We start from the raw sequence: 17495 nt of genomic DNA on the forward strand, positions 1-17495 counted from the left end.
CAATAGTCTTTCTCATTCGATTTTGAGAAAGCTCTTAGGTAAAACGAAATGATTTTTTCGTATGTTATAGCCAGAAATCTCAGCTTAACAATGAACTGGTTCTATTTTCATTATTTCTCGTAGTTATTGTGATACTTCAAAGCAAAGTACAACGCGCATATTTTGAAAAGTTTGCAGTGAAAAATTTAGTCGCTGGCCAGTTTGCGTTTGGTGCATTTTACGGCATATAATGCTGCGTAAGAAATATAGCTTACGTATCCAAATTGTTTTTAACGCTGGAAGGAAAGCCGTACCTGTTTCCAGCCTCGAGTCTTGTGACCGCGCTGCACTATTCTGCAGCAGTACTATATTGGGAGACAACCAGTGTGGACGTACGCAGAAGAAAGCAGGCAGTGTTTGCTTATTTTGTTTACAATTACATCAAGCAATGCAACAGGAGGTTTTGGGTTCAGCCACTCGTTTGTTCACGACTGCTGAAAGGAACGTTCGTGACTCCGTTTACAGATGTACGAGAAGATGAAAGTAAATTCTTTAGGCCTAATTATTTTCGAAAAACTTGTACAGTCGTTTGATGAATTAACAGTGATACTGCAGTCATTCATCAGAAGCATAGACTTTGCGATGAGGCTTTCAGTTTCACCTCAAGAAATGTTGACTGTGACTTTGATGTAAGCAGAGAGTATTTAAGTATTCACACCATGTTAATTATTTTAATCAAAAGCTAAAATATAGTGAACTGGATTATAACTGTAAATGGTATTCTTATATCAACGATATTCTGTTACCGTATTACCGAATATGGGATTTTACTAATGTATTTTGATGCATCATAACTAACCTCAGTAGATTAGGAGTAGTCGAAAAATTTTGCATGAATAGTTGTAAAGTAATAGTATACCGTTAGCAGAGCCTGTTCTGTTGATGGTGTGAATGGAGCGTCCTACTGCCTGTCGAATCTCCGGAACAGTTCTGAAATGAATGCCACAAAGTGGTTCCTTCATCTGTCTGTGGAGTGGTTGACTGTACAGCACTTCCCAGTCCCATTGACCGAACAGCTTAGCCACAGCAAATGTCGCCTCTTCTTTCGCAAAGTTGGTCGCAGGTGATGCTGCAAAAGCAAACAGTAATACTGTGCCAGAATGAAATTTTCACTCTGCAGCGGAGTGTGTGCTGATATGGAACTTCCTGGCAGATTAAAACTGTGTGCCGGACCGAGACTCGAACTCTGGACCTTTGCCTTTTGCAGGCAAGTGCTCTACCAACTGAGCTATCCAAGCACTACTCACGCCCCGGATAAACAATGGATTTCTTCAAAGAAACAAGTTCTACTTACACAGTTACAGTCTACATCATTGAATAATGAATTTGACAAAGAACTGTATATGTATTGGTTGCAGGGAACATCCCTGGAGCAAGCTTCAGGTTCCTGAATTTAAACATTTCTTACAGAAATACTGCAATTGCAACATTTCCGATGAGCCCACTCACAGGACGAATTAACTGGATTCTTGCTATGTTGACATATTAGAAAAAATCAGGACTGACATTGGCAAATCACCTACATGGATTTCTGCTGATAAGACGTGTATGGTGCGGGTTGTTTCACCGCTAATCTAATTGTGGACAAGTTGGACTCAGAGCATGCATCTAAACCATTTTTAATTTATTGTAAACCTTGGGAGGCAACAAGTAGTTCAACAATTACTGGATTAATTGATGATGGACTGAAGGTAGTATGGCCAGAGGGAAAACAAAAAAAAAAAAAAAAAAAAAAAAAATAGAGGGTCCTAGGTGTACACCGATGCAGCTCAATGTATGTTGAAAGCGGAGAAGTTGCTTAATTATTTTATTGAAACTTGGTGTATGCTACATGTATGTCACTTGCATTGCAACGAGTCGGAGAGGCAGTTAGACATGAATTCCCAGAAGTAGATAAATTGATAGCAGCAATGAAGAAGATTTTTTGAAATGTCCTTAGCATGTACAATGCTACAAGCAGCAGCTACCTGATGTACCTCTGCTTCTGGAACAAGTGATAACAAAGTGAGCAACATGGATTGAAGCTGTTATTTTCTACCGGAATGACTTTGGAGCTGTGAAGTCAGTGATGAAATTTTCTTCTGATTTTTCAGTGTCTGTGAGTGGATCCTTGTCAGCAATCAGCAGTTCAATTTCATACATTGCAAGTCACTTCAGTTGGCTTCCCGACAGTGTCAAGATACTGGAGACTTCAAGTAGGCCTCTTCAAGAGGCTGTGGGAATAATGGAAGATGAACCTCATGTAGTCTGCTATTTAATGTACTACATACTCTTACATAGATGTCGCATTGCTCATGAGAGTTGTAATTGACTATACAGTATCTGATCAAAAGTATCGGGACAACTGTTAGTGAACATGAATATGGGGTGTGTCCACCCTTTGCCTTTATGAAGGCTAGAACTCTGCTGGAAACACTTTCAATGAAATGTCTGAATGTCCGTGGAGTAATGACAGACGAATCTTTCTCGAGAACAGAATCCAGAAAAGGCAGAGATGCTGGACACAGGTATGGAGAGAAGTCTACTTTAACTCATTCCAAAGGCTGGGCAGGCGAATCCATTTAATTAATACCGGCAGAAAAATGCTCCAATCGGAGTGCAAAAATTGCAAATATGTTTCTACTTTCCTCAGCACCTTTAAAAATTTTCCCACAATTTTGGCATGGGAACGTATTCACATCTTTTTTTAACACGCAGCTAACCTCAAATTCCCACAAGCTCCCCTAATTGTAACTCATACCCGTCCACTCCCAGTTGCCCGTTCTGACTCACTCATTCAGCCCAACTCATTGTCATTATCTCTTAGCGTTTGCCATTGTCTCCTGTGTCACAGCCACAGTCCCATTCGTTCTCCCCTACTACTACAGTCTCCTCTTCCTGTCACTGGCTCCCTCTTGCTCTCTCTTACTGCTAATCTCTCACTTACTGCTAATCTCTCATTGCTTCCTTCCTGCTCCTGCTGTCTCTTCTCACTGTCATCTCTCTCTCTCTCTCTCTCTCTCTCTCTCTCTCTCTCTCTCTCTCTGTATCACTGGCTCTCACCCACTTCCACTTACTATTTATTCCTCCCCTCCCCCCCCTCCCCCCACCACCACCCCGCGCTTCCCCCTCTGGCACTGTTGCCTTCACTCTTTTCCTAGTACTGTTCCATCACTGTAAACTATGTTTCACTGCCACTGTGTTTCTCTCTCTCCCTCTCTCACATAGCCATTGTCTCCTTCACTCTTTCTATAACACAGCTACTGTCTATGTGTTATTTTTCTGTCTCATTGCCACTACCATTGTCTTCCATTCTGTTTGAAAAGAAAGCACTAATATGCTTTTATGCCAACATTTTTGGGAAATTTTTGAAAGGTGCCGAGGGAGGTAAATGAAACACACCCCACTTTTCAGCCAGATTCTTCTAAATAAACAGGAACATATTCACATTTTTTGTGCACCGATAGGGATTTGCTCCATTTTCCTAAGCAGAAGAAAGTGTGTAAAATTCATACTTTGACCCTGTACTGGGGGATAGTGACACTAAGGCGATGCTTCTGTTGGGTATTCAGATAGTCCCTAGCCCAAAGGATATCCAAAACACTTGATCCTACCATCTTCGTCACCAATAAAATCCGAGGTATGGGCACTGCAAAATCCCGTTTCTGTGCGCGGCATTTTGGAAAATATTAGGTATGCATGCATATTGATAATCAATCGTCCACAGATCGTTAACCTCACAGATGCTACTTTATGACAGGGTTCATGGTCATACTGGTATAAACAATCATCGTCTCCGAACTGTTCCTCTGGAGTACGTGGTACACAATGCTGTAAAATGTGTTCGTATCCTTGCGATTGTATGTTCAGTAAGAGCACACACCAAAATCCAGAAAAACACTCCCAAACCGTAACATCACCTCCTCCGTAATTCCCTGCTGGAACTAACATGCTGGCAGGTACCTTTTCCAGGCACTCTCTAAAACGCATCCTTACATCTGATTGCCACATCTTTTCTCAAAATTTCATTACCACCTTCCTCATCCGATTTACGAAATATACTATCTAATCAAAAGTTTTCAAATAGCTGTTAACAGATATTAATATTGTGAATGTCTGCTGTCCACCTTTATGGCGCCTTGAACTCTGCTGCTGGCACTTTCAGTGAGGTGTAAATGTGTCAGCAGCAAAGTTCAAGCAGCGATAAAAATAGCCTCCTTAAAAGCTGAAACCAGAGAATATAGTGACGTTGGATGCCAGGGTCTGGAACGAAGCCAATGTTCTAACTCATCCCAAAGGTGTTCCATTGGGTTCAGATCAGGACTGGGGAGGTTATATTCTTGAAATGGACTGGCCTCCCCAGTCCATTGACTGGGGAGGTTATATTCTTGAAATGGACTGGCCTCCCCAGTCCATTTCAAGAATATAACCTCCCCAGTCCTGATCTGAACCCAATGGAACACCTTTGGTTCCTCTACTGCAATGGTTCTCAAACTGCAAACTGTGGGGCATGACCTGTGAGGGGGGGGGGGGGTAATTGTGGTATGCATGCATATTGATAATCAATCGTCCACAGATCGTTAACCTCACAGATGCTACTTTATGACAGGGTTCATGGTCATACTGGTATAAACAATCATCGTCTCCGAACTGTTCCTCTGGAGTACGTGGTACACAATGCTGTAAAATGTGTTCGTATCCTTGCGATTGTATGTTCAGTAAGAGCACACACCAAAATCCAGAAAAACACTCCCAAACCGTAACATCACCTCCTCCGTAATTCCCTGCTGGAACTAACATGCTGGCAGGTACCTTTTCCAGGCACTCTCTAAAACGCATCCTTACATCTGATTGCCACATCTTTTCTCAAAATTTCATTACCACCTTCCTCATCCGATTTACGAAATATACTATCTAATCAAAAGTTTTCAAATAGCTGTTAACAGATATTAATATTGTGAATGTCTGCTGTCCACCTTTATGGCGCCTTGAACTCTGCTGCTGGCACTTTCAGTGAGGTGTAAATGTGTCAGCAGCAAAGTTCAAGCAGCGATAAAAATAGCCTCCTTAAAAGCTGAAACCAGAGAATATAGTGACGTTGGATGCCAGGGTCTGGAACGAAGCCAATGTTCTAACTCATCCCAAAGGTGTTCAATTGGGTTCAGATCAGGACTGGGGAGGTTATATTCTTGAAATGGACTGGCCTCCCCAGTCCATTGACTGGGGAGGTTATATTCTTGAAATGGACTGGCCTCCCCAGTCCATTTCAAGAATATAACCTCCCCAGTCCTGATCTGAACCCAATGGAACACCTTTGGTTCCTCTACTGCAATGGTTCTCAAACTGCAAACTGTGGGGCATGACCTGTGAGGGGGGGGGGGGGGGGTAATTGTGGTATACTTTTATCTTGTCCTTGAGCAAAGATGATGCCATTGATCTAGACTGAATTTTGCCAGACTTCGGTGGCAATACCAGACGCAGTCCACACGACAATGAAACCGTAGTCATATTTTTAGCATTGTTTGCTGTCGGCAGAATCATCTGTTGTTGGCTGCGTTGACTGTGTCCTTAACGCTTAACTAACGAGCACAGTGCAACCTTTGGCTTGTGTATCTCAACACATCCTTACTTTCTCCCAGACTTCGCGAGGAAGATTTGAAACGACGAAGACGTAATTGCACTATGAAGTGGTTCCTGATTAGTGACAGATATCAAAACACCAGTGGTCCATCAACTGGCGAAGGGGAGAGAGATAACAGCAAAGGTGAAAACGAGAATGTGTGATGAGAACTATTTATTGCTAAGGTTCACAAAAGCTTCAACCTGCAGTGAAGAATATCTGTAGTGTGTAGCTTGTTTAACCATTTGAACCCCTGATAGCATGAAGCCTAAGACGTTAAAGACGCATCTTGAAACCAATCGCCCTGAATTAATGAGAAAACCAAAAGAATTTCTCGATAGGGAACTAAATGTTGTCATTGTCTACCCAGAAGAACGTTGCTAAAACAATCCATGTCACTTTGAGCTAAACTGTAACCAGCAGTGTCTGATCGGCAACAACAGTGTTTGGCAATTCATTTGCTCAACAGTTTCCAACATCCATATCTTTAATGACACAGTGAGTAGAAAAATTTGAGATATTTCTGACGATTTACACGAGCAGTTAATCGATAAATTACTTATTAATAACAACTGTTTTGCACTTCAGGTGGGTGAAGCAATTTTATTTATTTTCTTATTTCGAGTTCTGACGATGCCAATAGCAAGGAATTTTTAGAATATGGAACGAGTCGGTATCGTCAAAATATTCACAGAACAGTACAGCACAATATGGTTTCTTCATGATAAAGACCACAGCAGTGTTACTGTAGTCGAGATTTAGCAGGATCAAGGACATGACATGGAAGGACTAGACCCTTTTAACTAACTTTATTTATCCTTTTTGACAACAAACATTTATTTTTCAAAGTAACGATAGGTCCTCTTTAAGAAAAACAGGTAGGAAAATTCCAAGTTAATTTGCCATGTTAAATTTACACACTTGAAAATCGATCAGAATGGTGAATTATACAGTTACCCTTTTAGTCACCTTAAACAAGATGCAAGAAGATAAGACTTTAACAACATTGGCCTTTAAGAAAAATTGAAATTTAAATAAACCAGCAAAAAATTAAAATTGAGCTCTAGATAAGTTTCTGGGCGTTAGGCAGACACCCAAAAGGTTAATATTAAAAAGTTAACAAGACACAACAGTTCGCCTGTACGGCTTACTCAAAGGGTTGACACCAAATAATTTAAAATAAAATTTTGAACAGGGTGACAATGTGTATCAAACAGAACAATAAAATTAAAGGGGAAATTCCCTGTGCGAAATTCCATTTACAGTGTGAGTCAGGTAACAAAACTTGAGCACAGACAGTCAGGACACATGACTGCAAACAAATAGCAAACTGCACTAAGAAATACTGGAGAGACATTGATGCGGCTGCAAGTAAGCCAGGGCCCGATGGCAAGGAGCTGGGAGCTGTTGACATGGAATGCTCTCCCAGAGCAACTTAGTTGGTGCTGTCCACAAACACTGAACATAAGGAATGCTCTCCCAGCAACTTTGTTGGTGCTGTCAACAAACACTGAACATAAATGTCCCACTGAATTACACTACAACAAGTTATTATTTAAACATGATTTCAATTACACAGCCTTTCCAGTAAGGCCATCCGCCCTAGAAAATATGCCTCGCAAAAATGTAAGATGTAAAAGGGAACTTCTCAAAGGGAGCTGCAAATTCTTCAAGGAAAGAATATAAATAAGAACTCACTAAGGTCATACCATTAGCTGGAGGTCATAACATACAAAATTTAAAGGACTGGACAATAATAATACCAGAAAGCATGTAAAACATAGTGAAACCAAATATTAAAATTCAGAAAGAGTTTGTTCTCTCGTGTAAAACAAATTAAAAACAAATGCAAAAATTTTAAAAAGTTGGATAATTCATAGGCTCTTGATATAATTATGCATGAAAGCTGGGCACACTACATAGTAACACAAATCACCATAACAGCATTAATGATGGCAAATTATTATAGAGAACCATGGCCAGCAGTTTAACACAAGTCACTTCAAAAACACACAGAGCAATAAATTTTTCTGTAATCACATAGTTAAATGAAAAAGGCATGTTTGGTGACTTAATGAATATAAACACAAGCGTATGCTCAAACTGTTTGCAGAGCAGGAAATTGGTGCACAGAGCAGTGCAGAGGCGAACTAAATCTTTTGCTTTCGGCCCAGTCCGGGCTAAGAAGAGTGAACAATGACTCAGAAAAGACGTCCTGCCGGTCTGTGTATCACATGTATGTAGCTCTAAACTCTGCTATTGGCCCCAGTTTCACACTGTGTGAAGCCTACATGTAAACTCCCTGCACAGAACTGTTCAAAAACCTCGCTTGATGAAGCTGTAGTGGCCAGTTTTGAGGCCTGGCCAGGTCAGCAATAATCCTACAAGGAAGGTAATACTGGTAATACCATTACCCTGATTGCCACCCATGCAAAAATTTGGAACAAAAACCTTATCCTCAACTCCTTCTATTATTATATCTACTCTCTTGATGCCGATGGGCTAGGTTGATGTTTTTCCTAGCTCTGTTCCAGTTTTTTAATAATGGGACAATGGGTAATCTGCTCGGGCAGCAAGACAGTTTATATCCCACAAATTAGCCAGAGTAGAATTAAGGAAATAAGAAAACATTAAAGCTGCAAGAAATGCTTTAGAAGCCTCATGATGTGCTGAATTGAAGGCAACATTAATCCAAGGGATGGAAGTATCCCATTTGGTCTGATTCTTACCATGATTAATAATTAATGTGGCCTTAAGATTATGATTAACACTCTCAGAAAAGAAAGGTTGAGGGATAAAAAGGGGTCACTGCAATGTGCTTAATGGCATTATCGTAACAAAACTGCTTAAATTCTCATGACACAAATGCAGGGGCATTTATCACTGACAAGTGCCTTTTGCTGATTGAACCAGGAAAATACTTGAGTTAAATAATGGATAGTTAGTGAGGTGTTAACCCCTCTACTTGGCAACAACATATAATGGTTCCCAACTCTTGTTCAAAGCAGGGACCTACATAATCGATGAATACTTTATCCATAGAGCTTCGCTCTGATTCGGAATGCAGGAAGCCTTTACGCAAATTGCAATTGACCTTTGCCATTTTGCAAGATTCACACTCCTGAACCAATCTGGGAATATCCTTGTACAAAGCAGATATATGTCTGCTTGTGTTTGTTATGTGCGGATGGATATGTGTGTGTGTGCGCGAATGTATACCTGTCCCTTCTTCCCCCCAAGGTAAGTCTTTCCACTCCCGGGATTGGAATGACTCCTTACCCTCTCCCTTAAAACCCACATCCTTTCGTCTTTCCCTCTCCTTCCCTCTTTCCCGATGAAGCAACCGTGGGTTGCGAAAGCTTGAAATTTGTGTGTGTATTTGTTATTGTTTCTATCAACGTACCAACACTTTCGTTTGGTAAGTTACAGAATCTTTGTTTTTAGATATATTTTTCCCACGTGGAATGTTTCCCCCATACTGTGCAAACCACTGTGAAGTTCTTGGTGTAGCAGTAATTGGGGCCACTTCTCATTTCATTCATATATGAAGCTTAGGAAATATCGTTGTTTAAATGTCTCGGTGCGTGACATAATTAGTTGAATCTTGTCCTAATGACACGTGCAGAAGTGATACTATTATTGTAGCAATATTGGTAGAGGATCCATAAAGATATGCCAAATCAGAACACAAATATATTGTACAAGTAGGGTTTTGTGGCCGTTGTCATCCTTAATAAAATATTCTCAGTACAATCATCACATGTCTACAAGACCAACAGTTTGGTCGATGTTGCAAGTGGTCTTCTTCAGGATGATATGTTTACTGCGAGGCCGATGACATTCAGATTTTGTTGTTGTTGTGGTCTTCAGTCCATGGACTGGTTTGATGCAGCTCTTGATGCTACTCTATCCTGTGCAAGGTTCTTCATCTCCCAGTACCTACTGCAACCTACATCCTTCTGAATCTGCTTAGTGTATTCATTTCTTGGTCTCCCTCTATGATTTAATCCTCCACGCTGCCCTCCAATACTAAATTGGTGATCCCTTGATGCCTCAGAATATGCCTTACCAACCGATCCCTTCTTCTAGTCAAGTTGTGCCACAAACTCCTCTTCTCCCTGATTCAATACCTCCTCATTAGTTACGTGATCTACCCATCTAATCTTCAGCATTCTTCTGTAGTACCACATTTCGAAAGCTTCTATTCTCTTCTTGTCTAAACTATTTATCGTCCATGTTTTACTTCCATACATGGCTACACTCCATACAAATACTTTCAGAAATGACTTCCTGGCACTTAAATCTATACTCGATGTTAACAAATTTCTCTTCTTCAGAAATGCTTTCCTTGCCATTGCCAGTCTACATTTTATATCCTCTCTACTTCGACCATCATCAGTTATTTTGTTCCCCAAATAGCAAAACTCATCTACTACTTTAAGCGTCTCATTTCCTAATCTAATTGCCGCAGCATCACCTGATTTAATTCGACTACATTCCATTATCCTCGTTTTGCTTTTGTTAATGTTCATCTTATATCCTCCTTTCAAGACATTGTCCATTCCGTTCAACTGCTCTTCCAGGTCCTTTGCTGCCTCTGACAGAATTACAATGTCATTGGCGAACCTCAATGTTTTTATTTCTTCTCCATGGATTTTAATTCCTAGTCCAAATTTTTCTTTTGTTTCCTTTACTGCTTGCTCAATATACAGATTGAATAACATCGGGGATAGGCTACAACCCTGTCTCACTCCCTTCCCAACCACTGCTTCCCTTTCATGCGCCCTGACTCTTACAACTGCCATCTGGTTTCTGTACAAATTGTAAATAGCCTTTTGTTCCTGTATTTTACCCCTGCCACCTTCAGAATTTGAAAGAGAGTATTCCCGTCAACATTGTCAAAAGCTTTCTCTAAGTCTACAAAAGCTAGAACGTAGGTTTGCCTTTCCTTAATCTATATTCTAAGGTAAGTCATAGGGTCAGATTGCCTCACGTGTTTCAGATTTTATTGAGTGTAATTTCATCCCACTTGTAAAGTCAGTTTATCTGGAACATAACTGAACTCTTACTTTGACTTGATGGCAGGAATAGGGAAGTAGGGATTGACAACCATTATTGATTGTAGTTTTTATTGTGGTGCCTATTGGCAGGTATTAGCGAACATGGGGTAAGGTGATACACTGACATACAGTGTTTTGATCTAGCAGGTGGTACTGGCAAGTTTCTTGTAAACACTGAGAAAGACTGAATCGTCAGGTGGCAGCTGAGCTGACTCAGTGTGTGATGTGCATTTGGCTGCTATTTTTACTGCCACACCTGATGGGGACAGTCTCAGTAACGCTGTCATCTCATAGACTGGTCACTGTTGGCATCTAAGATGATAAGAGTCTCTATCCCTTGTCACTGTTCATGTTGCCAGGCTGCTTCACAATTTCAATTGCCTCATATCTTTCTTTTAAAGGTAAACTGCATACTAGCTTGTACTTCGGCTTCCTGAAATTGTATAGTATAGTCACACTTATTGTGATGTTGCACCACTACTGACTTGCTGTGGTGAACTATATATGTTTTCAGTGATTCATTAGGCATGTGATAATAGGATGCTCATTTCAGCAGTGTACACCATTCCAAACTCATAGCTGACTTCATTGACTGCTTTGCAAAGCTTAACACGTCTCTGATTTTGATGCTGTTTCGGTAGATTGGCTTGATGCCCAGTGGGCAAAGAATTCTCCCAGTCATCCACTGATTTCCTACGTGGTGGTAGGAGGGTGATGTTATTTTGTTTCATCTTTTCCTCTCCCACAGTCTTATTTTGTGATATGATAATGCTATTATTGTTCTGCTGCCTTTGCCATTCTCAGTGTTTGTGGATTACAGTTTCTACAGTTCCTCCGGCAAGTATCTTGCATCCTTGATTCCACATGCTCTGTTAATTAATGTGTGGAAGACAACTATTTTGTTTAGGCTGAATATGGGAGGTAGCGTGCAGGAATTTTCAGTACTTGTGTGTTTCTTATACACACTGTAGACATGTGAACCATCAGGCTTTCTATACAGGGTGGTCCATTGATAGTGACAGGGCCAAATATCTCACGAAATAAGCATCAAACGAAAAAACTACAAAGAACGAAACTCTTCTAGCTTTAAGGTGGAAACCAGATGGCGCTATGGTTGGCCAGCTAGATGGTGCTGCCATAGGTCAAACAGATATCAACTGCATTTTTTTAAATAGGAACCCCCATTTTTTATTACATATTCGTGTAGTATGTAAAGAAATATGAATGTTTTAGTTGGACCACTTTTTTCGCTTTGTGATAGATGGCGCTGTAATAGTCACAAATGTATGTGCTATGTAAGCTGCTCGGTATCCTGGATGACATCACCCAAGTGTCCGGACCGTTCACCAGATAGTTACGTTATTTAAGGAAACAGGAAGTGTTCAGCCACATGTGAAACGTCAACCACGACCTGCAACAAATGATGATGTCCAAGCAGGTGTTTTAGCTGCTGTGGCGGCTAATCCGCACGTCAGTAGCAGACAAATTGTGCGAGAACCGGGAATCTCAAAAACGTCGGTGTTGAGAATGCTACATCGACATCGATTGCACCCATACCATATTTCTATGCACCAAGAATTGCATGGCGATGACTTTGAACATCGTGTACAGTTCTACCACTGGGCACAAGAGAAATTATGGGATGAGGACAGATTTTTGGCACGCGTTCTATTTAGCAACGAAGTGTCATTCACCAACAGCGGTAACGTAAACTGGGATAATATGCACTATTGCGCAATGGAAAATCCACGATGGCTGTGACAAGTGGAACATGAGCGACCTTGGTGGGTTAACGTATGGTGCGGCATTATGGGAGGAAGGATAATTGGCCCCCATTTTATCGATGGCAATCTAAATGGTGCAGTGTGTGCTGATTTCCTACGTAATGTTCTACCGATGTTACTACAAGATGTTTCACTGCATGACAGAATGGCGTTGTACTTCCTACACAATGGATGTCCGGCTCATAGCTCGCGTGCAGTTGAAGTGGTATTGAATAGCATATTTCATGACAGGTGGATTGGTCGTTGAAGCACCATACCATGGCCAGCACGTTCACTGGATCTGACGTCGCCGGATTTCTTTCTGTGGGGAAAGTTGAAACATATTTGCTGTTGTGATCCACCGACAATGCCTGACAACATGCGTCAGCGCATTGTCAATGCATGTGCAAACACTACGGAAGGCGAACTACTCGCTGTTGAGAGGAATGTCGTTACACGTATTGCCAAATGCATTGAGGTTGACAGACATCATTTTGGGCATTTATCGCATTAATGTGGTATTTACAGGTAATCACGCTGTAACAGCATACATTCTCAGAAATGATAAGTTCACAAAGGTATATATACCACATTGGAACAACCGAAATAAAATGTTCAAATGTACCTACATTCTGTATTTTAATTTAAAAAAACCAACGTGTTACCAACTGTTCGTTTAAAATTGTGAGCCATATGTTTGTGACTATTACAGCGTCATCTATCACAAAGCGAAAAAAGTGGTCCAACTAAAACATTAATATTTCTTTGCGAACTACACGAATATGTAATAAAAAATGAGGGTTCCTATTTAAAAAAACGCAGTTGATATCTGTTTGACCTATGACAGCGCCATATAGGGGCCAACCAGTGCCATCTAGTTTCCCCCTTCAAGCTAGACACGTTTCGTTCTTTGTAGTTTTTTCGTTTAACGCTTATTTCGTGAGATATTTGGCATGGTCACGATCAATGGACCACCCTGTATGCTCCCACGTTGAGGAAAGGAAGCATCCTGCTCATCTCAATCCCCATTGTGGATTGGATATTGGCATGTTGTTGACAGAGACGGTGGTGGAAATTGTGTAATTCCTCTTTACCATTATGACCAGTTGTTAAAAAATGTCAGGTGGAGGAGGTTGTGTGACTAGGGCCTCCCGTCGGGTAGACCGCTCGCCGGGTGCAAGTCTTTTGATTTGACGCCACTTCGGCGACTTGCACATCAATGGGGATGATATAATGATGATTAGGACAACACAACACCTAGTCTCTGAGTGGATAGAATTTCCGACCCAGCTGGGAATCGAACCTGGGCCCTTAGGACTGACATTCTGTCGCGCTGACCACTCAGCTACCGGGAGCGGACAAATGTCAGGTACCGAAATAAGAATTTTGGGTATAACGATACAGACTTGAGCACTGGTTCTTCAAATGCATCAATGAAGATGTATGCTGCAACTCACAAGATTGGGGATCCCATAGTTATACCATCTGTATGTTCATAAACTTTCCCCTTCCACCTGAAGTAGATGTTCGTTAAGACAGTGATGTACAAGAATGTAAATGTAAAGTGCCAGACATTTCTGTAGAATGTTAATGTTTGTCCGACTGGTATATCTGTGAATAATGATGTGATGTGGATGCTTACCATAAGGTCAATAGGTAAGATATACTTGTCTTCTAGAAGTGCGGAGTCACTAATGAATAACTCTGTACAGTGACCAGTTACCACAGCTTCTGTGTTATGAGTTTTTTTGCCAGGATTAGGTAGAGGTAGATTAGCAAATTTATACTATTGACTGTGGACTTTCGTTGGTAAGGTTTTGCTTGTACCTTGGGAAGCCCACATATTCTTGATGCTATTGGAACCTGCAATATCAGTCTTTTGGATGTATTGAATTCTGTCCAAGATTTCTGCCTGCACCATTACACTAGCTATCTTGGCCATCTTCCCTAGGTTCCATGTAAATGGATTCACTGAGCAGGTTGTGCATTCTCTTCTGGTAAGTAGTCATGATGATTACAGTGATGCCTTTGCTTGTATTACAATATGTCACAGTCGATTTTGAGTTCCACATTGGAATGTCATTCTTCTTTTGTGATACTTTCTTTTGATGGATTTGTTTGGACTAGTGGCATCATCACAGGGGTCTTTATTTTATGCCTGTGCTTTTGGCAGGCGACGTGACAAAACTCTGAACGATTCGATAATATCTTCTTTAGGAGTGTGTTTGGGTACTATGGCAAAATTGAACCCCTCGGGCAGGATTTGTGTGGTGGTATCACTAAGAGTGATGCTAGGAAGGTTACCACCATCAAGTCTAGTCAAGTCAAGCTTGTCTAGTTGTAGTTTTTCTTCAGTTATCTTGTGCTGTCAAGTGTTGCATTTCTTCTGCTGTGTGTTGGAGATACTTTCACTAGAGCTGTTCAATTGTCAGTAGGTCGGTGATCCACCAGTCCACCACGTACTGTTTTACAGCTAGGATAAGGTGTATCAGAATCAGTCTTCTGTCACCAACTTCAAGGTTGGAATGTATACAATGAATGCTGTACTGCAGCAATCCTTTACTAGATTGTAAGCAGATGTTGTTCACTTTCTTCGATTTCAAAAGGCGTGTTAGCTGTGTGAATCAGCCATAGCAGTACAGGTAGCACCCAAGGGTACGTAACACAATGAATTGTCTCAACTGCCACTGGCCACCAAAGGAATGTCACAGTACTGGCTTGCCCCTCACATGCTGCTAAAACCAAAAGCAATCCCAGTTACAACTAGTGTTAATAAAATTAGTCACTTCTCAGCTCCCAATTACTCCCATCCAATCTAAACAGAGTTTAAATGATATCCTGACAACCTTACTCTGTGAACAGGATGAGATTACACTTTATAAGATCTGAATGTAGCACTGGCACATTAGTGAATACATAAGGTCACATACCTGGATGTGTGTGTTAATTAAATCTTATTTATAAAATTAATTTTATTTTGAAGTATATTCATCATAGTGCATGTTATTTTTCAGGTGAAAATTCTTTATGTGCGAGGTCTCTCAGCAGCGACAACAGAATATGATATACGGGCAATGTTTGAAAGTGTGGCGGAAGAAGGATGTATATCAAGGGTTAAAAAGGTGAAAAACTTTGCCTTTGTCCATTTTAAAGATAGACAGAATGCTGAAAAAGCATTGAAGCATTGGAATGGTAAGTGAACCACCACATCTATGCTTATCACATGTCATACCATATTTTTGTTTGTAGCCATGTCCCATGGTAAATACCAGTGTTCTCAAAAAATTTCAGAGAAGGAGGTACACGGATCTGACTTGGAAGTGACTTGGGCAAAGCCCGCAGACAAGTTACAAAAAATTCCAGCAGTGAGGCGTAAGCAAACAGAATCTGCCAAGCAGATGTCAAGGTATATGTTACAATATTGCGTTTCATATAAATGTGCATTAGTTCCAAAATTTGTAAATAGTTGGCCGTTTACCTAAAAATTATTTTTTATACTGCACACCAAAGTAAAATTGCTGGTCTTATATGTGGTCTCTCCTAAAGCTTATACTGGAATCAATAGGAGGCTTTGCTGTTCTGGGCCTGTATGGTGTCTCATGTTAATAGTATTTGTGATTCTTTGTTTGTTAGTTGGTCATTTGCATGTTCTGTGGATCATAATTGTGATCTGCTCTATGATATGGAATGAGTACGTATCCTCATCAGAAAATATGGCATCATGCTGATCATTTACATGATTTCTTAAGATGTTTGGACAAAAAGTGATTTAACTATGTCCAGCGTCACACACACACACACACACACACACACACACACACACACACACACACACACACACATGCTGCTGCTGCTGCTGGTACTACTACTACAAACTCAGAAATGCTTCTATGGAGTGGAAGGAACTGTGAAGCAGATATGATTTTAGTTTGTGTTGAGTGTTGTATTTATAAATGTTACTGTTGTTTTCTCAACTATGATTGTTGACAACAAGCTTAGTAAGGGAGTAAATACATTGAGAGGCTGTTGCCAACTGTTTAAAGAGCTGTTTACAAGTGGTACATGGGTGGATGCCACATATTATCCTTACATGCTTCTGTGCTATAAATGCTTGTTCTGGCAATGCTAAGTGATCTCCAAATATGATGTGTTAAGACTATAGTGAATGAAAATAGGAAAAGTTAGTCAACTGCCTGAAATTTTCATCTCCAAAATCTGGTAGTATTTATAATGCAAAAGTTGCAGAGGTTAGAAGTTTAAGATAATATGTAACTTGTGACTTCCAGTTAAGGCTTGTATCAGTATTAACGCCTAAAAAATTAGAAGACTCTTGTTTCATTTATGGATTTATCCATGAGCATTATTTCTAATTGTGTGGCTAAAGTGAAGATCAGGCCCAGAGACAGTCATGGCAGTGTTTCTTTATCACTAATAGGTTGTCGACACATCAGTTTCATGTAGCCATTGGAATGATACTTTCATGTATCCAGTGAGGAGTCTGGTGTAATGTGGGTTTCTGCAGAATATCATGTTCCACTTTTATCCTCTTAGGGCAACGAAAGATATTTGTGGAAACTGAAAATGTAGTTCAGGTAGTTTTTTAGTATGTAACATCGCACTTCTCATGCCCTCATTTGATGGATGTTTGGGTAGTAGCAAGAGAAAGTCATCTCAGCATATCGGCAAGGCACAACTGTGACAGGGTGCTAATTGGCAGTGTGAAAAGAAGAGAGCATTTACGGTTTTTCAAGAATTTTGATGAGAATAATAGAAGATGAAGAACATACAACATTGTCCAGAGCTATCAAAGTTGATAACTTAGAAGATAGCAGTGGTTTGGACTAAGTTAATTCGAATAATTATAAGAAATAAGTTTAATTCGGTTAAAGCCAAAGGACTGTTAATTGATCCTAAGAGTTCAGAAAAGAATGTTAGTTGACCATAGCAACCAAGTCAGCAGCAGAACATATTTGTGTAATTAAGTAACGTTTGGCACATTTGTGAAGAAGAATCTCATGGGCAACACAGAAGAAA

The 17495-nt window shown here is 40.4% G+C and overlaps 1 protein-coding gene across 1 annotated transcript in view; it reads left to right on the forward strand.

Annotated features, from left to right (window-relative positions):
- Positions 1–17495, forward strand: part of LOC126260541 (probable RNA-binding protein 46) — a 107024-nt gene that overhangs the window by 58438 nt on the left and 31091 nt on the right. The window contains exons 2-3 of the mRNA XM_049957876.1: positions 15476–15653; positions 15753–15867. Of these exons, the coding sequence (XP_049813833.1) occupies positions 15476–15653; positions 15753–15867 (293 nt within the window). The remainder of the gene's footprint in view (positions 1–15475; positions 15654–15752; positions 15868–17495) is intronic.

Source organism: Schistocerca nitens, chromosome 5, assembly GCF_023898315.1.
Source record: "Schistocerca nitens isolate TAMUIC-IGC-003100 chromosome 5, iqSchNite1.1, whole genome shotgun sequence".
Classification (NCBI taxonomy): Eukaryota; Metazoa; Arthropoda; class Insecta; order Orthoptera; family Acrididae; genus Schistocerca; species Schistocerca nitens.